This window comes from Tiliqua scincoides, chromosome 2 (genome assembly GCF_035046505.1).
Source record: "Tiliqua scincoides isolate rTilSci1 chromosome 2, rTilSci1.hap2, whole genome shotgun sequence".
In the NCBI taxonomy this organism is placed as follows: Eukaryota; Metazoa; Chordata; class Lepidosauria; order Squamata; family Scincidae; genus Tiliqua; species Tiliqua scincoides.
This window is the reverse complement of record NC_089822.1, coordinates 102,160,714-102,186,081: the sequence shown is the minus strand read 5'-3', so window position 1 is coordinate 102,186,081 and position 25,368 is coordinate 102,160,714. Positions and strand designations below refer to the sequence as shown.

General features: G+C 45.3%; 2 protein-coding genes across 4 annotated transcripts in view; both read left to right on the top strand.

Annotated features, from left to right (window-relative positions):
- The window catches only part of CHD4 (chromodomain helicase DNA binding protein 4), a 30,431-nt gene extending 23,203 nt beyond the window's left edge, over positions 1-7,228 (top strand). For 2 of the 3 annotated variants that reach the window (XM_066618496.1, XM_066618495.1), the window contains exons 38-40: positions 1,173-1,368; positions 6,371-6,594; positions 6,733-7,228. In XM_066618496.1, the coding sequence (XP_066474593.1) occupies positions 1,173-1,368; positions 6,371-6,594; positions 6,733-6,750 (438 nt within the window). In that variant the 3' untranslated portion in view covers positions 6,751-7,228. The remainder of the gene's footprint in view (positions 1-1,172; positions 1,369-6,370; positions 6,595-6,732) is intronic. The other variant, XM_066618497.1, reaches the window with a different exon arrangement.
- Positions 7,229-9,515: 2,287 nt separating this feature from the next.
- NOP2 (NOP2 nucleolar protein) lies at positions 9,516-24,911 on the top strand. Its single transcript, XM_066614995.1, has 16 exons — positions 9,516-9,684; positions 12,022-12,067; positions 13,124-13,191; positions 15,652-15,920; positions 17,558-17,601; positions 17,728-17,885; positions 18,634-18,833; positions 19,473-19,562; positions 19,654-19,741; positions 19,842-19,982; positions 20,174-20,313; positions 20,869-20,958; positions 22,064-22,186; positions 22,280-22,377; positions 22,477-22,607; positions 24,418-24,911. The coding sequence occupies exons 1-16, from the start codon at positions 9,579-9,581 to the stop codon at positions 24,732-24,734; spliced, it is 2,109 nt and encodes a 702-aa protein (XP_066471092.1). The 5' UTR covers positions 9,516-9,578; the 3' UTR covers positions 24,735-24,911.
- Positions 24,912-25,368: the final 457 nt, after the last annotated feature.

Sequence of the window (25,368 nt, the reverse complement as noted above, 5' to 3'; positions counted from 1 at the left end):
GGTGGCATCCAGGAAGAAGAGGGTGCTGTGATCCTGGTAAGTTCAGGAACTGCTGGATTACGCCATAGAACTTGTGGCTATAATTAAGGTAGAAACATTTTCCCTCTTTTGGTTGTCAGTTTTTTCTCTGACAAGAGTGTACAGCTCAGAAATCATTAGGAATGCCAGTTTAAGTAAATTATCTACTGTACCTGAGTTTTGATTTGTTCTTTCAGGTTGTAGTGTTGTCTTCCATTTCTCAACCTGTAACTGACCAGTCGCTTAATTGCTTTTTAAAAACAATTAGAAGCTGAGTAGTCTGTCCTCTCTAGTTGGTAGGACTTGAAGCCAGGCATTGCAGTTGGGGACCCTGTAGTAGATAAATGGTAATTTTCAGAATGTAAATTGCCTCTGAGCTAAAGTACCTCCAAGCAGGGTGGGGTGTATGTTGTGTTTCTTTCAAGGTGTTCCAAGTCAAGTTGCAGATACAATAGAGTTGGATCTGTTTCTACCTTTTGACCTCGAAAGCATCAATGAAAGCCTGTGTTGAAGCTTGCACTGGTGCTTGGGACTGGCTTTTTGTGTGCAGTGTTAGCTATTTGGTTTGGTTAGAAAGTACAGCATATGGATTACGCATGTAGGCATCCCTCACCTGGCACATTTTGCCATGTGGGTTGTTGAAAGTGCCTGCATTCCTATATGCTTGTGCCCATATTTTTGTGGTAGTCTTGGAGAGAGATATAGTTTAGAGTAGCAAATGAATATAAGTTTTCACAAAACTTGGTAAATTGAATGTTTTACTGAAGATTAGTGCCATGCAGCAGTCTCCAGAATGCTGTGTTATACATTACAGTTGCAAGGAGTGAGGGGTGAACTAAAACCATCAACTATAGGGTGTATCTCTATGGTATTTAACCAGCTTTTCAATCACAACAATTCTAAAAGCAGAGTACAACTAAAAACAATACAGGTACCATAAAATAGTGCTCCACATAGCATAGAGTATTGGCTACTCTAGTGTTCTTTATGTTGGACAAGAACTGAAGTGTAAGTATTACTACAATAGCCATAGACCCTGTATAAGATCATGAGTAGACCTAGGTGAGAGAAGGCCCTTTTTCTCAGTCCCTGATTGGTACAGCAGTCTGAAGACGTAAAACCTGACTCTCGTGCCTAAATGTATCTTTTGGCAGCTGCTAGAACAGGCATTGGTGATTGAAGAGCAGCTAAGGAGAGCTGCCTATCTGAATATGTCGGAAGATCCATCACATCCCTCTATGGCCCTGAACACCCGTTTTGCAGAGGTGGAGTGCCTAGCTGAGAGCCACCAGCATCTGTCCAAGGAGTCTATGGCTGGGAACAAACCAGCCAATGCAGTGCTTCACAAAGGTGAGGAGGCCATAACAGATTGCTCTGAATGAGGGTGGATTTGTATCCTGTGCCGCTGGCCCCCTCCCCTCCCCTTCCCAACATTGCTTTTGTCTCTTAAGTTTGCACCTTCTTTCTCTGCTTGAGGGGAGGGCAGGGCAGGGCAACAATAACATTACATTACAGGAAAAGCTCCTCTTCCAGGGCAGGGAAGGCAGACTCCAGTTTTTAAACCAGGGGAGGATGGATTTATCTCCTTGCTTTCCAAGTGACTTCTTGCCTTTGTGAAAGGCAGCCTCCAGTAGGGCTCTTTATTTAGCATACCCACCAAGCAACACCTCCCATACCCAATAAAGCAAGCAAACAAAAACAACCGCAAGACTTTGGAGCAGAGAGAGCTGAAGATGGGAACAGGGCTAGCTAACTAGTCAACCCTTGCTCAAGCCTTTTCTGGTACTGGTTCTAAAGGAGGATTTTCCCTTTCAGTCTCTTGCCAGCAGGCATGGCCAAAGAACCCACATTTGGGCTGTTGCCAAACTCTGCCCTTGTCTTTTTCTTGTCAATACCGACCTTTCTCAAGAAGTCAGTGGAAGCTGGTGTGATCGCACTTAACTAAAAAGGTGAAAAAGTAGCTCTAGAAGTTCAGAAAGCCTAGGTGATGTCTAAAGGGGCCTCTAGTGGACAGCCAGTCCTGGGAGATAAATCCCTAGAGATGTCTTGGAGTTGGTCACCTTTTGTCCTCCTTGTGGGGATGGGGCAAGGGGCCATATTTTCCTCTTCCCATGGTAGTGAGGTAGGGGAGAGAGCAAGAGCATCAGTTGCACCTTTGTTCAGTGGATCAAAATGACTTTTGATACTTTTTTGTATTTGGGTCTCACTTTTTCTCCCCTTTCCTCTATTCCTTCTCAGCTTACCCATGTTGGGGTCAATGAGAATCTACAAGAGTTCAGCTCTTGTAGCTCTTTTTTTTTTAATAGCTACTCCAGGGGCAGCATTTGGGGAAGATGCTTGCTGTGCTCTGTGCATAGGCATAGACAAAGAGTTTGGCAGGTCCTGAAAGCATTGCTGCTCTAGACCCTGTTCTTATTGTTATCTCCCTAGAGACGGGCACTGTTACAGGGCATTTAGTAGGTTACATAAGAACAGCCCCACTGGATCAGGCCATAGGCCCATCTAGTCCAGCTTCCTGTATCTCACAGCGGCCCACCAAATGCCCCAGGGAGTACACCAGATAACAAGAGACCTCATCCTCATGCCCTCCCTTGCATTGGCATTCTGATATAGCCCATTTCTAAAATCAGGAGGATGCACATACACATCATGGCTTGTAACCCGTAATGGATTTTTCCTCCAGAAATTTGTCCAATCCCTTTTAAAGGCATCTAGGCCAGATGCCATCACTGCATCCTGTGGCAAGGAGTTCCATAGACTAACCACACGCTGAGTAAAGAAATATTTTCTTTTGTCCTAACTCTCCCAACACTCAATTTTAATGGATGTCCCCTGGTTCTGGTGTTATGTGAGAGTGAAAGAGCATCTCTCTATCCACTTTATCCTTCCTCTGCATAATTTTGTATGTCTCAAGCATAATTTTGTATGTCTCAAAGGAAGGAGACTAGTTTCCCGCTTCTGAAGATGACATTACAGGATTAGGCTATTCCTAAAGCAGATGTTCTATGGTGACCTTTCCATTCAGAGCATTGCTTTCTTGATAAACTGATGCCTTGCCAGTAGACCAGTACAAATGTCTGAAACTACCCTACACAGACAATTGGGTTCCTCCTAAGGACAACTTTCTTCCATGGTGTCCATTCTTACCAGAGCCACTTTTGTATGAGCCGATAAGATCTTCAACAAAGATTGATTGAACAGGGAAAACCAGGCTCCTTTGAGGGAGTCTTGCTGATGCATCTGATGCTAGACATACCATCGCTAAGATTCACGGTCTCCAGCATGGTTGTTTGAAAGGATCTTTGGCTATGTAACTGGGGGCAGTCTTAGCAGACACTGAAATTAAGGCCTTCTCTACTCAACAAAGGGCGAAGAAAATTTTTCCAAATGTCTTCCTTCTATTTTACTCTTCAAAATTCTTCTTTAGTAGACAAATGTCACTTTTAACAATGTCATGGCCATATGCAACGAAATCAAATATAAACCTGAGCACACTCCAAAAAAAAAAAAAAAAGTCTGTCCCCCAAACCACCTGTAGTTACAGGAATCTGTTTCAAGCACCAAGGTGTTTGGAATTTACTGGAGAACCAAATGAGACTTTTCCTGGCTTGTATCCAACAGTTCCTTTATCTTCCGGAAAAGGTGCCTAGAGTTCTCTTTGTTCATCACCCCCCCTCACCCCACTAGACCTAAACCATGTCAACTAGTTCCTTGATAAAGCACAAGTTCTATGTAGACTCTTGATTCTGTCTCATCTCAGATTATGTGACCCAGCTTAGTCTCATCCTTTCAATTCAGCTATTGGGATCAACAGTACCAATTCTGTGTCTATCTTCTTGGCATCTCCTTTACTCTTAGGATCTTCATCAAGTTTCTAATATACCTAGAAGAATTCTTGAGGCAAGGGAACAGACCTCCTTGTCTGTTCATCTTGAGAACAATGCCAGAGAAATTGTTCTGCCACGTGCTGCTTCTATGCTGAACAGAGATGAATTTCTAATCTATTGCCAGAAATGTACATTGTTACTTACTACTTTACCTGGGAATGGTTGCAAACCTTCTGTAGGCTGGGGATCTTGTTCTCTGCCAAGAGGCAGACATCCATAAGCATGCTAGTGATAATCCTTTACCATGCAGTGCCTAGCCAAGCTCCTAGAATTGACGACTTCTATTTTCTCCCTCTGTTGGGTAAAGTTTCACCATGGATCTTCCTACTAGACTTTAAAATACAGATTGCCAACTGACCTGAGATGGGAAATTACCAGTACACAGTGATAACAGCTAGTGCCAACCTTAGTGGCTGGATAGCCTCACTGATGACAGCATTAGATTAGGATGCTGAAAGGGACAAGGACATAAATGTAAGAGCAGGCTGGCACTCGGCATTGTTTGCATTTGATCCAGGGTTTTCCTGCAGTGTCGGACCCAATTGAAAGCTGCATATAAGTGAAAAGCCATTTGCTCAGAATTTTGTCTAAAATATACTACTCTCTTCTCATGGATAAAGATGCCTAAGTTCCTATAGCAAAACAGCTGAGAGGACTTGAAAACACCTGCAAGTCTTGACTGTCAGACAAATCGGCAGCTTGGTTCCTGAGCCCATAAATCTTTTTCCATGGTGAAAGCCAGGTTTCGGAACCTCAGTGCTGGTTATTTTATGCTTCATTCATCCGAGAAGCTACTTGAATTTGGTGCAAGATTTACTGTTTGGGAGATTTAGGATAGACAAAAAGAGGCAGTACTTTACAGTCTATGAAATTCATTATCTCAAGATATTGTCATGAGCTTGGATGGTTTTAAAAGGGATTGGACAAATTCATGGAGGACAGGCCTTTAAATAACTACTAGTCATGATGGCTGTGTGCTGCTTCCAGGTCTAGCAGCAGCATGCCTCAATTCCAGTTGCAGAGGAGCAAAGTGAGACAGATAACTGTATAGCTTTCTTTCCTGGTTGTGGCCTTTTCCTAAAGGCACTTTGGGGAATCAAGATACTGAATGAGATGGGCCTTTGGCCTGATCAGTAGGGCTTTTCTTAAGGTTTCTGGGGAGAGAACCAGAAATAGTTTACATGAGAAATTGAATGGACTACAGTGTTTATTCCTTCTGCCAACCCATCTTCTAAAGACTGTCCAGAAGATTTGCCAGCAATAGGTAGAAGACAATCCTCAGCAGTGGTACTTGATTCTTCTATTTTTTGCTGTTAGTAACAAGCACCTGATATCTTTCAAAGGCATTGAAACATGGAGGTCCTATATTTCATTGAAATCTTAGATGTTCTGCAACTTACTACTTTGTAGTTGGAGTAAGACATGCACAGGATCCATAGATATTCAAGAAAGTCAACCAGATGCCTATTGGCTAATAGTCACCCACATAATCCAGAAAGCCTTAATTGACTGGTGCCAGAAATCCAGTAATAACTTTCTCTTGGATGGAGCTGAAGAGGTTTTACATTTCCTTCAGGATGGCTTGTCTTCAAGACTTGAACCGCATAGCATGCACAGACAAGCCTCTAGCTGAATGAGCATTCTTGGAGATTGGCCTCTAACTCTGTCTTTCCTGAGATGCAAGAGCTTATTCTCTCATTCTTTTAGCTGTGGTCTACCATTGTATACATAGTGCCTCTAGAGTGGTTTAGTATTATATGGAAAAGATCATGCTCATTAGGCAACAAAGAGTCCTCTGTGTCTCTTTCGAGAAGTATTCCCTGTGTAGGAAGGTGTTTATAGCTTCCCTTGCATACTTGCTTCATGAAAGATTGCCCTACCCTGGCCTAGTCATCTAGTAACGTGCAGGTGCCCAAGATTATCCTGGCATATTCTTATAGGAAGTGCCACTACTTCGATTGCATTTTGGTAGACATAACCCTCTCTCCCCAGATTTCACCAGATGCTAGGAGAGATTATTTTTGTCCTGAATGAATGACAGGTCTTCCAAAGGGTTATACAGCCTTCAGGTTGTTGTTTCTGTGTGTCTGTGTCCCAGGACATACTGGTTGAACATTCCAACCTTAACTGTTCTAGGGGAAAAGGAAATTTTGGGCTGGTTTGTGAATTTCTGTTAAGGAAAAGTAGGCTGGTGGTTCCACCAGTGCTGGTCTCTCACAACTCTCTGGTGCATTGTAACATTTTAGGGGACTATTGCTTATGGGGGGATAGTTCCCATCTTGTGCACTCTCTGCATCTGGTAGCTATGACTTGGGTATGTTTAGCTGTACCTTGGGTATGGAAGTGCTCCTGGCTGCTGATGTTTAGGGAGTGACCCGTCTTCCTCCTCTGATTTAAACTTAGTTTGCCTTTCTTGCTCTGGAGGAGGAGCCTTTCCTAACACTAGCTTCTCTCCTTCTCTCAAGGAGAACGGAAATTCGCAGGTAAGTCCAGAATTGCCTGTTCTCTTCCAGTGCTGAAGCAGCTGGAGGAGTTGCTGAGCGACATGAAGGCCGATGTGACGCGGCTGCCTGCCACAATTGCCCGCATTCCTCCAGTGGCTGTGCGTCTCCAGATGTCGGAGCGCAACATCCTTAGCCGCTTGGCAAACCGTAGCAGTGAACCACCTCCACCACCTCCTCCCCAGCAGGTAAGTATCCAGCCCTGCTTTTGCTTTCTCTCCACCCTAACCTTGGTCATGAACTGGGGGGAGGGGGCCCGGCAAGGTGGGTTCTGGAGGGAGTACACTGTATTAAACTGTCCTCTCTCTTTCTCTTTCTCTACATAGGTGGCTCAGCAGCAGTGAGATGCTTTCCCAGTGCTGCCAACCCCGAGATTCAGCTCAAGTGACATACATATACCCTTGTTTGAATTTTGCCCTCCCTCTTCCTCTGCCTGGCACTCCTGATCGGATGACGTCCTCTCTGCATGGGGGACATGGTTGGAGAGAGGAGGAAGTGTAATCCTCCATAGGCTGCCAATTGCACTTGGGTGAGAGGGGACATTGAATGAACTTTGTACATAGTGACTGGAGGCTGCAGTGCCACATCTGTTACACAGAGACCTGGCTGCAACACTCACCACCTTGGCCCACTCTTTCTTGATTTTAATTTTATTTTGAGTTTGTTTACCAAGATGAGTGCAAGCAAAAGTCAGGACAGACACAGCTACCTCCATCGAGATCCTTTTAATACAAAAACTGACTGGACTTGTCTTCTGCAACAGCTGAAAAAAGACAAAAAAATCTTGATAAAAGTTGAAAATAAAGGTTTCCTTGTATTTTATTTGGCTCTGTCAGAGTACTTGGGCTAAATGTATTTCTTCTAATTTTGTGTGTCTTCTGACTTAGTGGAGATTCTACTTGTAGAAGAAACAGGAATAGTCTTCTAGCTTGGGATTGTAGACTTGAAGCCTACATATGATGCTCCAATTTGAGGAAAGAGTGTCAGGTTCTGTTTGAAATGTACACTGTGGTCTTCCATAAAAAGCTGCTTTGTATATAACACAGTTGGCTACAAGTCTGCTTATGTGCCGTAGGGGTTTGAGGTGAACAGTACATATTGTTCATCCTGTACAGTGGCTTTTGATCTCAGCTGTTTGTCATTGAATGTAGTATAAAGGGGACTTCATGGAAGTGGTTTTCTTTAATGCTGCTTTTACTGGCTGCAGAAATGGAAATCACACTAAGTATAAAGTACCTACCTGGCTTCCTCTGCTAGCTGCTGTTCTTTCCAGCTTGGTTTTCCAGTAATAGTAGTTATTGCTTGTCAACTACTCCTCATAGATGACAAAACAGCTAGTAGTCACAAACCACAGTAGCAGTCCACACAAGCAACTATGCATCAGATCATACTGTACAAGTGCTGTATATGTTAGCAAGAGAAAGTCCTACTACATGTGAAGAAGCTTGCTCCCAAGCACATTGCTGTAGAATGGTAATCTTCATAAGTAGTTCTGGGGTAAGAGAGATAGTAAAACAAGTGCAGGATTCCTCATTTTAGCAACTTTCCTGAATCTGTTGGAGCAGTAGGCTTCAACCTTTTTGACCCTAATAAACAAATCAGGAGACTCTGACCCCACCATTAATACTGGTGGGGTCCTCCTGGGCTGCTATCTGCCCATCTCTGCCCCTGTTGCTATCCACTCCTCACCCCCACTGTGCCCTCCTACCATTGTTCACTGTAGCCAAAAATTCTTCTTAGAGAAAGTAAAAAAAGTTACCATGAAGCCTGGCACTAGTAAAAATTATTTTAGTACAGTTGCAAGGTACCTGAGCAGGACTTGGGACCCTGGTCCCTGAAGATGTACCCCAGGTGCCTCCCCCTTTACCTGGTGGTGTTCTAGTCCTGTGGTTGTCAACCTTTTTCATTCCTGTAAGTCGCCGTAACCCCACAACTGAGGCTTTAGGACCCTATTAGGGTTATGACGCCAACATGGAAGAATGCTGTATTAGAGAATGAACTCTGTCCTAGAAAAACCATTGCTACCTGATTTGAGTTACAGGGAATTTACTACTGTTCATCTATGTACTGCTAGTTACTGTGCCGTAAAGGCATCTCTTGTTACTGTTCATATGCAAACAAGCAATGAAGCAAATGATGAAGGTAGTACAGCTAGTGTCCCTTATCCAGACTGCTTGGGGTGGGAAGGTGTCTGGATTTTGGAATAATTGCATAAATATGAATTGCATAAAAATTCTTGCTCTTTCACTGTTGCCCATATGGGTGTCTGCTGGCCTCTGACATTCTCCCAACAAAGCTTGTATGGGTACACACCAAAGCAGAGAAAACTTATAGCCTGTACCTGCGGTATGTGTAGGAATGAACACAAAGCCTTCTAGTGCTCACAGTACAGAAAGTAAAAAAAAAATTTGGACAAAAATGTCTGGGTTCTGGAATAATATGGATGTCTGGGCTATGTCAGAATGCCAGCTGCAAGGGAGGGCAGCAGGATGAGGTCTCTTGTTATCTGGTGTGCTCCCTGGGGCATTTGGTGGGCTGCTGTGAGATACAGGAAGCTGGACTAGATGGGCCTATGGCCTGATCCAGCAGGGCTGTTCTTATGTTCTGGATAAGGGATCATCTAGCTGCATATAAAAATAGAGGGCATGAGACAGGAGAGCCAATGGCTGCTGCCACTGTTATAAAAGAAGAGTTTAAACCAAAGCACAAGATGCTTTTAACCTCAGATGTTCACTGCGGTAGAAGCATCTGCAGTCAGGAATGAGTAGACCTTGATCGAGCTGTGCTTGGAAGTGAAAAGGAACCTAATGCCCTGAAAGCGACACCTTCGCCCAAGCCGGTCCCTTTGCGGGAGCTGGAAGGGCAGCGCCCGCTCTCAGCTCCCGGGAAAAAGCCGCCTGAACCTACAGGCAGCTTGTCGTCTCTCTCTGCTCATTGGTCGCAGCGGGTGGAAGCCATTGGCCAATCCAACAGGGGCACTGCGGAGGGGGAGCCAAGTCCTTCGAATGGAATGAGACCAGAACCACCCAGCCAAGCGCCAGGCTGCGAGCAGGAAAAAAAAGCGTTCGGCCAATCAGGGAGCCCAGCGCAGGGCGGAAGGAAATTGCGTTCCTTGGGCAGCTCTCCACGTGCGAGGCTTCCTTCTGCGTAGAGAGAGGGGCAGGCCGGGGCTATGGGGCGCAAGTTGGACCCCACCCGCAAGGTGAAGCGCGGTCCGGGGCGCAAGGCTCGCAAGCAGCGCGGGGCTGAGGAGGAGCTGTCCCGCTTCCTGCCCCCTGGTAAGCTGTGGGGCCCGCATGGAGGCATGCCGCTGCTGTGGGCAGAGTGGGGCGCACAGGGATGCACGGATTCCCGTGGGCCACTGAATTTGCTAGAATTGCTGTGGCATCGCGATGTGTTTTGAAACGTGCGTAGCCAGAGTGCATGTTCATGAACCTCTAGGCACATCAAGTGTGCTTGACTGTATCAGACCAAGACCCTCCTATTCAGCACTCTTTAAGAATCCTAGGCTGCAATCCTAACCGCACTTTCTTGGGAGTAAGCTCCATTGACCGTAATGGGGCTTACTTCTGAGTAGACGGGCATAGGCTTGGGCTCTTAGTAACTAGCAGGTACTGATCTGCAGGAAGTTGGTCAGTAGACCACCACTGGGTGCACTGTGCTCTGTACTCCACTTTGTCGTGGCAGAGGATGTACTTAGAAGTAACCTCTTGATTTTGCTGGTACTTTCAGCTGGTATCTTAACCGCATACTTCAGTGGTTTCCAAACTTCTTTGACTGGTGGCTTCCTTGTCCTACTGGGCATTGGCTGCAGCTCCCCATTAGGACTACATTCCTATATTGTATAGGTGGGTTTTTCACAAGGATTCCACAGCTCTCCTGGCTGGTTTCCATGGCTCCCAACAGCTCACAGTTTGGGAACATAGTTTGACATACTGTGTACTTCTGAGTAAATGTGTTTTGAATTGTACTATATGAATACTGGTAGAGAAGTATCCAGTCTGAATTCCATCTCTGCTCTGAGTCTTTAAGGTAACTTTGATAAGTGCTATGCCTATTGGCCTCAGCAATATGAGGTGATGAGTCTGTCTTATGGTGTGGCTTCCTCATCAAATTGGAAGGGTTTTTTTGTCAGAGTGCTATAAAACTGGCCTTGGCTAAGTCCTTGTTAACATTTTTATCAGTAGCTTGATGGATCTTTGATGTAGTTTGATAAAGAGGATCTCAAAGGTAGTGTTCTCGGAAATGCTACCTGTTCCATGCGCAGGGCCAGCTAGGCAGGCAGAGATCAGGGGTCTCAATGCGTGGATGAGATGGTGGTGTAGGGAGGAGGGGTTTAGATTCGTTAGGCACTGGGGAACTTTTTGGGACAAGCGGGGCCTGTACAAGAGGGACGGGCTCCACTTGAACCAGAATGGAACCAGACTGCTGGCGCATAACATTAAAAAGGTGGCAGAGCAGCTTTTAAACTGATCCCTGGGGAAAGGCCGACAGGAGCCAAGGGGCATCCGGTTCGGGACTCCTCATCCCTATGGGACGAGGATGGGGAGGTTAGAGAACAACAAGACAAAGGTAGAGTAGGAGAAGAAATTGGAAATGGTAGCGTGATGGGATGTGATAGACGGTTTGGCACAATGAGAGGATGTGGAGACAAAGGAGCGAATAAGCAGCCCATCCTGGGGCATTCCATGTACAAATGCTTTTATGCAAATGCCTGAAGTCTCCGAGCAAAGATGGGAGAACTGGAATGTCTGGTGACTAGGGAAAACATTGACAAAGTGGGTATAACGGAAACCTGGTGGAATGCAGAGAATCAGTGGGATACCGCAATCCCGGGCTATAAACTCTACAGGAGGGACAGGGAGGGGTGTGTTGGAGGTGGGTTGGCTGTTTATGTTAAGGAAGAGATAGAATCCAGCAAAGTAGAGATTGAAGGTGGGTCTGACTCCACCGTAGAATTTCTGTGAGTTAAATTACCAGGCCTGAGGAGCGATGTAATACTGGGGGCGTACTATCATCCTCCAGACCAGAAATCGGAAGGGGACCTTGAAATGAGGAAACAGATCAGGGAGGTGACAAGGAGGGACAGGGTTGTAATCATGGGGGACTTCAATTATCCTCATATTGACTGGATCAATTTGTGTTCTGGTCACGAAAAGGAGACCGGATTCCTTGATGTGCTAAATGACTGTGCCTTAGAGCAGCTAGTCATGGAGCCCACCAGAGCACAGGTGACTGGATTTAATATCGTGCGGTACTCAGGACCTGGTTAGAGATGTCAATGTTACAGAGCCATTGGGGAATAGTGATCATGCTGCGATCTGTTTCGACATGCACGTCAGGGGAAGAATACCGGGCAAATCTCTCACAAAAATCCTTGACTTCCTTCAAATGAGGAGGCTGGTTAGAAGGAGGTTGAAAGGGAAGGTTAAAAGAGTCTAATCTCTCCAGAGTGCATGGAGGTTGCTTAAAACAACAGCCTTTCTTAGGTCAGCCTAACATCTATACCTGGTAAACTTTCACCTGTGTCCTCAATACAGCTGGAAGTGCTTGAGGCTTTCCTGCTCTTGTTTTCTATATTACTCAGCTTCCTGTGGATTTCTTCTCTCCCCCAGCTCCTGAAGATGGCACAAGGAAGCTCTCTAGCAATGCTCGGCGAAGGTGAGTGACAGAGATCAAGGCTGTTCGCATAGACAGCTGTCCAGAACTCAGCCAGACCATTGGGGTCCATCTAACAACTGACTGTGGCACTCCAGAGGTTTGGACAGGAAGCTTCCCAGCCTTGCGCTGAAATGTTGGAGATGGATGCTGGGATCTTTTGGGTGCAGAGCGCTACTACCAAGTGATTGCTGAGCGGTTCCCTGGGATAATAGTTGATTATCTGGTTTTTAATTATATAATTGGTTACATTTTGACCTTTAATGTAGGTTCATTTTGGAGAATACTGAGGGAAGTGTGAGAGTTTCCAATCAGTAGACACAAGCTGCCAATGATCACTGAGCATCAACATGAAAAACACATGCTTTATATGTAGAAGGCCCCGGGTTCATTCCTGGTTATCTTCAGTTAAAGAATTGCTGGAAATGCTAGTTGGTGTAGATTATACTTGGCTAGGTAAACCAGTAGTCTGGTTCAGTTCAAGATGGATTCATCTGTCATCTGATTATGAACACTGTGGCAGGGATTTATATGCTGGTGTGGGAATCCTGCAGTTGGCTGCCACATTAGTCTGAATGCTGTGCTCTGTCATGGTGGTGTAGAGGGAGCAGTATTTTGGCTTTCCATTGAGTTCACCGAGAGTTTTAACTTGCATAATTTCTGGGGTCGGTGTACACCAGAAATGGTGTGCTAGCATAGGGACCAGAACCCAAGTTTAGGTTAATTAAGATTTAGCCTAAGTCCTTTCCTCTCCCAACATGATGCTGCCTCATAGTAGCCCTGATGCTGCCTCATATTAGCCTCTCCCCCCTAGAGTTGTGCCAGTGGTAGGGGTGTAGTGACACAACAGTACATTGGTCTAAGCATGGTTGCTTGGGTGTGGGGTTCATGATATGTATCAAGAGATGCTAGCATAGAAGTCTTGTACCAAACCCAATGCTGCCCAACTGGTGTATTGTGAACATAGAAGTGCAGCCTTAAATGGAGTTAACTTTTATTGCCCTTAGTATTTTTACTGTGTTTGACCCGGTTACTTTTGCTCATTCTTATTATTTTTAGAGCTGCAAAGAGGCGAATCAAGTTGGCAGAGCCCCAAACAGGCAAGAATGAGCTCCAGGAATTGACAGGTGAGGGAGTGGCTGAGAGGGCTAGGGTGGACATTGAACACATTCCTCTTTGTAGAGATCAGGACTCCACTGCTGCTGTTCAGTGCCTGGTGCTGATGGACGTAGAGAACAGCTACAAGACAACTGTTTCATTCTTGTTACTTGTAGAGACCAGGAGGGGCATTCCACTCCAGGCAAGGACTGGGATCCAGATTGCTGCTTTCATGAGCACAGCGTTTGTTTCCACTCTCTAACCTGAGCCCCTGTGGCTGTAATCATTCTGTTCCAGAGGGCCTCTTGAGTCCTAGAAGTGTCTTTTTGGGGGGTGCAGGGGAAAGGAACAAATGGTGGCAAAAAGAGCCCTGTTGCATGACTGGAGCTTTTCTTTGCTTCCCTGGATCCAAGCCATTGGCAGCTAAATTGTCCAGTGTCTCTGCAGAAAATATCCTAAAAAGCTGCCGCCCCAACCATCATTCACAGGATCTCATTTCCCTCACCTGTCATGGTTGGTTTTGTGCCACTTCATGGGAGGAGCAGGGCAATGTTCTTTGACCCCCTGCTACATTATTTTATTCACACCTTTTCACCTCAGCTTGCCTTGGTATTTGGAAAGTTCTATGCAGGAAGACTTATCCCCAAAAGGTACTATTGTTTGTCAATTTTTTTTTTATTTCTTGCCAAAAGAACCAAATTGATGCCATTTCTCATTTCCATAAATTTCATCTCAGAATAAAAGGTTACCTGCTTCTCAAAAAATGAAGAATCTCTTAATTGTCTGTTTCACTAATGGCCCAGTCCTATCCAATTTTCCAGCACCAGTACAGCTGCAATGCAGCCCCAATGTAAGGGAACAAATGTTCCCATACCTTAAGGAGGCCTCTGTGACTGCTGCCCCACCACAAGATACAGTGCATGCCCCATTGGCACAGCTGCACCAGCACTGGAAAATTGGATAGGATTGGGCCCTTACAATTTTCCAGTGCTGGTGCAGCCGTGCCAATGGGGTGTGCACAGCATCCTGTGGTGGGGAGGCAGTCACAGAGGCTTCCTCAAGGTCAGGGAACATTTGTTCCCTTAATTCGGGGCTGCATTGTGGCTGCACCAATGCTGGAAAGTTGGATAGGATTGGGCCCTTAGCATGTAATTCTGTCCATTTGAGCTACTTCTATATCAGAAAAGCCATTTCCTCTTTGTTGGGGGATACGGCCAATTGCCCCTTCTGTGCCTGCACTACTTTGACTGGTACCATCAATTCAATATGGACGGTGTATTCTCCCATTGATCAACCCCTGTTGCAAAATTCAATAATATTAATATCATTTACCAGTCTTACTTTTCTAATAAGTTCCACTATCAGTGTTAGAAACAGAGTGGCACTCTGAAGATCAGCACGTTTATTGTTGTGTGGACTTCCATAAGTGAGAGCCTACTTCATCAGATCCTGGGAGAATTACATTACATCTATTATCTCCTAAGGATTCCATCTTGATCCCAGCCAGACACAACCTAGGAATATATATCAAGCATGATTTTTGTGACTTTCTAACATAAACACGTACTGTATGCTGTATTCTTTTGGCCTTTATAGATTAAAATGTGCCCCTTCAATTAATCAACTCAAATTTTTGTTGGTTAATGGTCTCAGCCAGCAGCTGACCTAGCACTTTGTGAATGGGACAAATACCCCGGGCACTGAGTCTGCGTGCTTTTAGGACTGCTCGAGAAGCCTCATTGAGGCTCCTTACATGGTTGGAAACGGTGCTTCTGGTTTGCTGAAAGCCCAGTTTAAGACCACGGGGAAGCTTTAGGAGGCTTTTCCAGTCGGTCCTGGAGCTGCACGAGGCACCACTTTGCATGGGGCGGGTGGAATCACGGACCTTTGCCCCGGGTGTGCAGCTGGGTGGGTTTACCGCTGGTTGCAGCCCTATTCCAGTTGGAAACGCAGCAGGATAGATTGGGAAGTTGTGCAAGGCATGGTTTCAGTGAGTGGAAGAGGGACCTGGCTTTTTTCAGTCCTTGGTAGGAGGAGGGGGATTGCTAAGAAGCAATGGAGGTGGGCTTCACTTACCTTATCCCTATGGCTAAATTCCTGGGGCATGTGGCAGGCCTATTAAAATTTGGCATTCCCAGGCTATAATCCTCTATTCAAGAAATGCTGCAGAAGGCATTTCAAGCTTACCACATTTATATGATGAGAACTTTCCTCCAAGAAGTTTGGGATTACATGCATGAGATGGGGTGAGGGCCTCCAAACTATTTAATCCTTTTGTTTCATTGTTGCAATACCTATTAGCTGTTTTTCAAAAACTACTTGATTGTGTGAGTGTCTCAAATATTTGCATTTTCCTTGGGGAAACTGTAAAGCACAAGACACTCCAAAAGAACAGGTGTAAGTCCCAGTTCACAGCCTTGGTACCTCAGGTGGCAGACAGCTTTTTTGGACACTTGCTTCAGGTTGCCCTTCTTTGTTCTGTTTTGCAGCTACAAAGAAGTCATCACAAACAGGTGCAAATGAGAGATCAGCGTCACAAGATGGCAGCCGAGCTGGCTTTAGTGATAACAACGCTAGATGGCTTACTCCTTCTGCCTCTGGGAAGAAGAGATCCAGACCTGAAGAGAGTGATGAAGACAGTGTGGCCCTCAGTGGCAGTGATGGGAATGAGGGATTTTTGGAGAGTGAGGGGGATGATGGAAGTGAGAACGGGATGGTGGATGACTATGGAGCTTTGTCTTCTGAAGATGACGAGGAGGTAAGCACTCTCGGCACTTCGGCTTAGTTGCTGTCATTAGGTTAAGATGTTGAGATTTTTAGCACTTAGGGGCAGGGAGAGAGAGTTCCATATGGTGTTATACGTGTCCAAGAATGTGAAGAAATATGCTATAAAAATAAAACAAAAAGATCGTTTATTGGTATTAAACTTCTATATTATACTAATGATTTAGTTTGGATTGACATTGGATTAACACTGGGTCTGAACAGAATGTCACCAAGCCAGTTTATTTCTGTATGTTTTGCTGTGAATGGGAAAAATTGGGTAGATCTAGAGCAGGGGTATCCAAAGTTTTTAGCTGGAGGGCCACTTCATCTCTCTCACACTGTCGGGGGCCGGGGGAAAAAAGGAATTAATTTACATTTAAAATTTGAATAAATTTGCATAAGTTTGCATAACTGAATATATTAAAGATGAACTTATATGAATGAATGAAGGTCTGGAAATAGCTCAAGGCCTATAAAAGGCCTTGCACAAAGCAAGGCTGCCCTTTCCTTTGCTGCATCACAGACATGAAACAGCAAGCAGTGGAGGGAGCCCTCATCCCACAGCTCACGCGAGAGGTTAAACAGTCGCCCTCACGCTGAGAGCAGTTCAATCGGGCCAGTGCGGGCTCCAAAAAATCTCTGGAGGGTCAGAGGCTCATTGGAGACTGGGGGCTCCCTGAGGGCTGCATTGGGAAGCCTCGAGGGCCACATGTGGCCCCAGGGCCAGGGTTTGTGCACCCCTGATCTAGAGGAATGTAGGAATACTTAACATTGCAAAACTATTAAATATATGGAATAGATTGTTCTTGGACATCCCTTAAAATAGGTTAGCTTTATTTATTTTTGCAGAAGATGAATTGTGGGACTCTGCATATGTGTACAAGTTAACAAATGACTTTGTCAGTGGAGACACGTACAGTAGAACTAGGTGTTTGATACCAAACGAGTGTATTGAGAATCCATATCATTAGCAGGTGCAGTGGGTGAATATGTACATGGGATGAGAGGTGGGGGTGGTGCCTCACCTTCCCTCTGCTTGCTGCTTTTAACCCAGCTAGGGTTAGAAGCGTGTGCTTGTGCATCATGGGAGAAGGTAAGGGGCAGGTTGAACTCTTGCTCTTAACCACTTCCCCTGTGCTAAAAACCAGACTTTTCTTCATCCCCACAATTTTGCAACTACAGTGGGTCTTCCTTATCTGCAGGTTTGGAATCTGCGGATTTGAACCTCTGTGGGTTCCAAATCTGCGGGGGATCTGGGAACAGATCCCCTGCGGATACCAAGGTCCAACCTGTTCCTGGTAAACCAAGTTTCCATACTTATTGTCTGGCTCAGCCCCTGAAATGGGATCCTTCCCAAACAAAGGCACCATCTGATGAATAGTGGAATGCAAAAAAAAATTACATAAATGCCGGCAATCTTCTGTTACTGACTTCATAATTTTTTTTAATGTAAAATGAACTAGCATGGTTGTATTGGGGCAATATAACTATTACTGACTTGAAGTGCATATGCTCCTGACCTTCTCTTCCCCATGCTTTCTTCTCTGTATATGCATCCTGAACCTTGAAGAAGTGTGGTGGCATTTCTGATCATGTTGCTTTTCTTGTCCTTTTCTTTTCTGAAAACAGCTCTTACCCATTGAGAAAGCTGCCCAGAAGCAGAAGTTGGACAGGTGAGTGAAATTCAGGATATTAGGCTTTGTTGGTTGGCAGACCCTTGTCCTTTACAGGAGATGCTTGGGGTAGAGGGGTTAGTGATAGAATCTTGTGCTTTACATGTTTCTTTTTCTTGAATGCAGGCAGGGCTTTAGTGAAGATGACAGTGAGGAGGAGGAGGAAGAGCCATCGCAATGCAGGCAGGATGTGGACCAGGAGCAAAAGGAGGACAGAGACCTGCAGCTTAACCTGGATGCCGATGAGCGCTTTGTGCTGCCCAGTGGGCAGGAGATAGAGAAAGATATCCTTCCTCTCAGTGGGTGCTTAGTACAGGTTAAGATGGGGGTGTATGCATGTCTGCAGGTGGGAATATGTGGTGCTATGCTGGACTGGCAGTTGCAAGCTCCCTTGTACATCTTTACCTTCATGCCCTGTTGCACTCCCCTTGTGGCATGTCAGAGCATTGGCATGTTCTAATGCAGATGTAAGCTCTAAAGTTCCAGGCTCAGGTTTTATGACCTCACCAGGTGCCCCAAGGTTACCAACTCTCTGACTTAAACATCTGCCATAAAGGGGGGTGGCAGCCTAGCATTGCTTTTCAGGCCTATTTTAGGGGTTCCCAAGAGTCTGCATTATGTCTTTGCGCACTTGGCATTTATATAGTTCTCTTTTGAAGCATTAGGAATCTCTTCCTGTCTTGTGCATAACTGATGTCTCACTCTGTCATGACTAGACTGCACCTGCAAGTGGCAGACTGCTTTGTCACATGCAAGTGAACACCCCAGCCACTGCTGATGTTTTGCCATGTTGCCTCTTGCACAGGCAACAGGCAGAGCTTATTTTGTGGATGTGTGGAACATTTGGGGAGAGGACCATAACTCAGTGGTCCCATTTACAAGACTCTCTGGTATTGGGACTTAGAAAAGGCACTGCCTGAGGTGTTGGAGCTATTGTCAGTTAGAACCACTAATATTGAGTTAGCAGGCCAGTGGTTCAACCTGGTGTAAGAGCTTCATCTGTTTGCAGTTGCTCCTTAACGACCTTATCACCTGCTCAGCTACCTGACCTTCAACTCATTCATCAGCGCATCAAGGACAACATAGAGGTGCTCCAGAACTTTGGGGCAAAGCGAGAGGAGGGGCGCTCCCGGCAGGAATACCTGGCCCTTCTGCGTCAAGACCTTTCAGCTTATTACTCTTACAGTGACTTTTTGATTGGGAAGTTGATGGACCTCTTCCCACTGTCTGAGGTACTATTTTTCTAGTAGACCAATTAGTTTGTTGCCCAATTAATTCATTTTTCTTGTTACCAGTTGGTCCCTTTATATCCCATTGCGCAGGCAGACGAAATCGAAATAACCCTATCCATATCCCTATGTATAAATCTGTGTGCTGTTTCAAGTTGGATGGAGAGGCTTATATGTAACTTAAAGCATGTGAAAGATCAAGTCATGTTCTACTACAGAGCATAGTCACCACTATTACATACACAGAACCAATGCACCCTTAACCCATACGGGGGGGGGGGGGGGTTCAAAGTTGTTGAGAAAGTGGGTGGTGCTTCCTAATCCATTTCTCAACCAATTCTGTCTTCTAAGAAAATAACTTGCCTCCTAGTGGAGAGGAGACCACCCAATGTCTGGACCACTGAACAGTGAACAAGTAGAAGAATTCACAAATAAACAAATCTGTTTTATTCATATGCAAGTTTATGTTTGTTTGGCCTTTTTCAGACTACAATTCGTACAGCTACTAAGCCCTTGAGTGGAATTGGAAGCCCAGCTTCCTCTCTTTGCAGAGGTAAAGCTGTACTCTAGCCCCCCCAGTTGCTCTTTCTTGATGTCACTGATTCTTATCATTATACTGTGTTTCTTCCCCCCCCCTTTTAGTTGGTTGACTTCCTGGAGTCAAATGAGGTTTCTCGACCTGTGACCCTTCGCACCAACACACTCAAGACACGGCGCCGTGACCTAGCACAGGTGAGAACTTGATTGCATCCTCCATGGCTTCTCCTAGCCCTTTCCTGTCTTAGTGAAAGGGCTTCATTCTCTTCCACCATTTCTTCTTCAGGCCCTGATAAACCGTGGAGTAAATCTAGACCCTTTAGGAAAGTGGTCAAAAACCGGACTGGTTGTGTATGACTCCTCTGTGCCGATAGGTGAGTGATGGACTACCAACCTCACCCCTTTTTTTTTGGAGTTTCTCAGCAGCTTGTCTGGTTTCTCACAGCTTTATCTGTGCTTCCCCTTCACTGCCAGGTGCCACCCCAGAGTACTTGGCTGGACATTACATGTTGCAAGGAGCCTCCAGCCTCCTCCCAGTCATGGCTCTGGCCCCCCAGGAGAATGAACGTATTCTGGACATGTGCTGTGCTCCCGGCGGCAAGACCAGCTACATAGGTATCAGAGGGTTGAGGAAAGGAGTCTGCTCTATTTTGTATGGAGGCTCAGGGCTGGAAATGAAAAAGAGCAGCAAAGGAAAAATGAATGGCAGGAATTTTCAGGCCTCTTATGATTGGGGCTGGAAGGCGGTAAGGTGCACTGTCTAACAGTTCTAATGTTTTTGTGTGGTCCTCCCCCCACCCTGACAGCTCAGCTAATGAAGAACACCGGTGTGATACTTGCTAATGACAGCAATGCCGAGCGATTGCACAGTGTGGTAGGAAACCTGCATCGTCTGGGAGTCACAAACACTGTCGTAAGCCACTGTGATGGGCGCCAGTTTCCCAAGGTATATGGTTAAGAGACTATATGTGGGTCAGACCGTACTTGGCCAAAGGCATCCTTAAGTTCCTTGGTGTGGGAAGGGGAGAAAGGTTGCCATCTTGTAACATGTGCAGTGTTCCCTCTAAGCTGCTTGGCCGCACAGCATGAAACTGAGCTCATTGTTCTGGAAGCTGGCAATGGCTTATTATGTGATTGCAGAGCATCCGGAGATGCTGCCGCACAATTATGGAAGGGCTCTGCGCAGTGGCACAAAAAATTAGGGGAACACTGAATATGGACACATGCTTTCAGAGCTAACAGGAAGAAGCAAGGCAGCCATAACTGCTCCTACCCAGTCCAATCACCTGTGCCCACCCTTCACCGCTGTGGTGAACAGGATTTCAGTGTGGTGGGTCAGGGAGAAGAGTTGGCAGGGAGCAACTGCACCAGCCTTGTCTCCTGCTGCATTCAGGGACTTAAAAGTTTGCATTTGGCTTCCAGGCGACAACTCTAAAGAGAAGAATTCATGTAGAACAAAGGGAGAAACTTACTTCTGAATGTATCTCTCTTCTCTCCCAAGGTGCTGGGTGGCTTTGACCGCGTCCTGCTTGATGCTCCGTGTAGTGGCACAGGTGTGATTTCAAAGGACCCAACAGTCAAAACTAATAAGGTGATTGAACTGTGATTGCTGCAGGAGGACATTGGGGTCTGAATTTGCATGCAGAAAGTAGGGGGAAGAGAAGCTTAGAACTGCACACTGGATTCTTTTCTGAGAGCTGATGACAGATTAAAGAATTCAGCACACACGCCCCTCTTATTAGCCAATTAAATTTACTATAAAAATATCTATGTAGGTATCTTTTTTTTTTATAATGGTGGAAGGAAGTGAGAGACACACTGTGCACATCTTAAATATGTGATGTCTTGTTTGCCTGGTGTGAAATCTATGTAGAAAAAAAGTTGATGGTTGTGTTGCATGCTGAGACCAGTGATGCTGGGTAACGTAGTTGTGTAGCCCTAGGAGCCAAATTTAGGTTGCTAGCTAGGATGTTAATGTCCAGGACCCCCCAAGGAATCACTTTTAGAACTGTTGTCTAGTGCTTTGCTATGTTTAGATTTGCTGTGTACTTGGAAACATTTTTGGAACACAGCCTTTACAAAGGAGATGAGTTTGCTTTTTGCTCTGCAGCTTTAGATTTTTTAAAATTCTGTTTTATTATTTAAATTGACATTGACTTTAAATGGAGAAAATAGAAGCTGCAAAGTTATCCCATTCAGGATAACTCGGTTCCTGAAGGGAAGATAGTGTAAGTTCTCTAGGTCTTCTACATAGGGATAGGGTGGAGCTTAGTAATGAGTATATAGCAGGACATGATTTAGAAAGATGAGAGACTGAGGAAATTGTAGATTCAAAGGATACTTGGAGAGGAAGGAAGCCTCCAAGGCAAGTTGGAGAGATAGCATGCTTACTGCCAAGCAAGAACATAGACATAGTGAGTACTGTAAAAACCTGATGGAATGAAGTGAATCTGTAGGACACAATGCAAATCTAGAGAAATCCAAGTATAAAATATGTTGCTCTGCATATCAGAGGGTGTCCTTCCTTCGAGAAGTAGAAAAGTGGCCTTGAGCAAGCCACTTCTTGGCTTTAGTCCTCCCACCTCCAGTAGGGGGAACTTAGTACAGGGTGGCGGTGATACTGAATAATGTTCATGACATGCTTCAAACTTTCAAAAGTATAATATGATCACTAGTTATTGATCTGTGTCTGTCAGGATGAGAAGGACATTTTGCGCTGTGCTCACCTACAGAAGGAACTGATTCTCAGTGCCATTGACTCGGTCAATGCTGCCTCCGAAACTGGGGGATACGTGGTCTATTGCACGTGTTCGGTCACGGTGAGTTTATTCCTTCTCTTCCATGGCCCAGAGCAGCAGTTGCTGTTCCCTGTGAAAAGGGGGAATCTGACAGCTCCTCTTCTGTGTTGGTAGGTGGAGGAGAATGAGTGGGTTGTGGATTATGCCCTGAAGAAACGCAACGTCCGCTTGGTAATGACAGGCCTGGACTTTGGCAAGGAAGGATTTACCAGGTGTGTTCTCCGCTTCAGAGAATTGGAATGTGAGAGCAGACCATTGTTCTGATTGCTTCTTCTATTTGGAAACATGACATTTCCTTCTTGTTCCTCTAGGTTTAAGGAGCGCCGCTTCCACCCTTCCTTGAAATGTACCCGGCGCTTCTACCCTCACACCCACAATATGGATGGGTTTTTTGTCGCCAAACTCAAGAAGTTTTCCAATGCCATTCCCAAGCCTCTGAAAGGTAACAGTTCAGAGAACTGTCTTGATCAGAATCCTACAGCCCAATCCTGTTGAGAGCACACATTCCACCAGCGTGCACTGTCGCAAAAGTGGCATAAAGTGCTTTGCAACAGCGCAAGCCCAAGTGTGCCAGCGGGAACGCCTGCTGGAGTAGGTTAGACCAGCACAGGAGAGGGGTAGAATGGGGCAGTGGGAGGGCAAAGCAGGGCAGCGATGGGAGTGGATGGATCAGGCCCAGGAGGGGGCAGGATCAGCAGTGCTGGCATGCACTATACTCAAACCCTCTTCCTGGGTCTGATCCACTTACTTGGATCAGTGCGGACATGCATCAGTGATATCACTGGCACAGGTCCAAGTTGACCCATTGCTGTTGCTGGGGCTTACCCTGGTGCAAGCAGCCAAATGTCCCCTTCCCTAAGGAGACTTCCAGCAGCTGGAAATTCCTCACAGGATGCAGCATAACCCATGCTGGCACCGCTGCATCACCGCACAAGGATTTACATTGGATTGGTTTGCCCATTTGCTACCAAATTAAACCAACCCCCCCACCCCCAGCACTATAACTGGGAAAGTCACATCCATTAGCAACTCCGTAAGCAGAATAACTTCTCTTAGTGCCAGCTATGCTAAACTATTGGTGAACAGTGCCGTATCAACACCATTAATTTATTAGGCAGAGATTTTCTTTAGCATTAGCTACAGTTGCTAAGCATTGGCTGTGATAATACGTCATTCTTGAGTTTATGTGAAGCACAAAAATGGTTTGCATAAAATACAGTTTGAATACAGCTCCTTTTTTTAGGAAGGAAGTTGCACTCTACTGAGTGGTTCTGATTTGGGAGTAAGCAGATTAGGGTATAAGTACTTTATAGGGTTATGAGCTTCTGTTAGACATGGGTTGGCTGGATGTGGCCTGCAAGCCAAAGTTATGCAATCCATGCAGAGCTCAGCTTGGGAAACCTTTAACAAAAAGGTTGCTGACCCCTGCTCTAGGATAGTCCATTTATCTTTTAAATCTATTTTAATATAATCGAGAATGGACGAAACAGTTAAAGATGGTTTCTCGATCTGACAGTGTGTGGTATCTTGAACTTAAAACTAGCAAAAAGACACCTGCTAATCTGATGTAATGCAAATGTGTTTCATGTGATTCAGTTCAACTGCTGAAAGACAGATGAATCAACTGAAAATGCATGCATTTTTACTAGAATAATAGTTAGAGATGGGTGTATTTGTTAAACACACAACACTACATTTTGGTGTTTAAGATATTTTCCAGAAATTAAAGTAGATTACTTTTCCAGTTAGAAATAATACCATGGCTGCATATCACCTACCTAGTATAAAGCGTTTGAAATTAATAAAAATGAGCTTAGAATAAAAACACATAATACCGCTTTCTGCCTTTTTCATTTTTTTCAAATTATGAAATCTTTGAAAAATTATTTACAAACACCTCTACTACTAGTATGTTCTATTGTCAATGGAGCAATTGGATAAGCATAGAGGTAAGTAGAATAGTTGGGATTAGGCTTTAGACTTGGAGCCTTTAGCAGAAACAACCTGTTTAAACCAAATAAATGCTGGAATTGTCAGGAATCAGATGCCCTGGATACCCAGATGCTGTGCATTGTGGCACTCCTGCAGTAGTAAGCAAAGGTACTAATGCAAAATAGGGCATTAGTATTGTATACCTTTTTATTTTACTGGCTGTGCTCACTTGCTAGTGCCCCCCTACCCCACTTTGTTTCCCGCCACCTCCCAGTGTTGCTTCGCCTGTGTTTTGGTCTAATACTTGCTTCTGCTTCCAGACGAAGAACCTCAGGGTGAGCCAGATGTGCAGACAGCAAAAGAGGGGTGTGCACCTCCTGGGAATCCACCTAAAAGAAAGAAACAAGAGGAGTTGACAGCTGTGAAGAAACAGACTGCAAAACAGGAATCTTCTGCAGCAGTTGCAACCAAGTTGCAGCCTAAAGGAAAGTTGAAAAGTGATAAGCAGAAGAAACAGCTGCTTGTCTCACGGCGAGGCTCCTTCCAGAAGCGGTCCAAGTCCTTGAAGACTGCTCGGCCATCCCCTGGAGGTCTGAGAAGTCGGCCAACCCCCAGCAAGAAGCGCAGGGTGCACTGAAGCCCCCAGTAGAGCAAGTGGCATTGCTTGGTGCTTCTCTGTGCTGGGTTGGTGTAAGGCACTTTCCCATTCATGCTTTGGTCAACCTCCAATATCTTGACTGACTTAGTACTGTTTAAGAGTAGAGACTGTCTGAATGAGACCATCAGTCATTAAAGATTTTATCTCTTCATTGTATTCTATGTCTGGCATAGGATTTTATTGCTATTCCTGCCTAACTGTCAGTGTCCACTTCCAGTCTGGCTTCTGCATAGGTGGGGTTATTTTCAGACATTATTCCTCCTGATCTGAAATGTCTCCAAAGAATGCTGTGTCCTTTCACTTTTGCTATATTAACCTCGCAGGGCAGAATTCTTTTTATTATCAGGAAAGCAATGCAGGGTTGTATGTTGGCAGTAATTTGCAGAGGCCTTGTGGATTAACATTTGTACCTTCAGTACCTATAGTATAGGTATTTGTACTTAGAGTACAACAGTTCCCAAACTGGGGGTTGTGACCCCCCCCCCCAGGTTTCACATTTCAAAAATCCTTCCTCCTTAAGGGAGGTGGTGACCAGCAGAGACCCATAGGTGATGGTGTCCTTCACGTTTGAGTTCTCACTGCCACCGACAGGGAGGTAAGGGGTTTGTTGTTT

What these genes read in the sequence shown, in the direction of transcription:
- NOP2 (XM_066614995.1), top strand. Translation starts at nt 9,579, where the DNA reads ATGGGGCGCAAGTTGGACCCCACCCGCAAGGTGAAGCGCGGTCCGGGG. An exon ending in TGGGCAGGAGATAGAGAAAG is followed by an intron (nt 17,886 to 18,633) that starts ATATCCTTCCTC and finishes CGACCTTATCAC; the next exon opens with CTGCTCAGCTACCTGACCTT. An exon ending in ATGGGCGCCAGTTTCCCAAG is followed by an intron (nt 20,314 to 20,868) that starts GTATATGGTTAA and finishes TTCTCTCCCAAG; the next exon opens with GTGCTGGGTGGCTTTGACCG.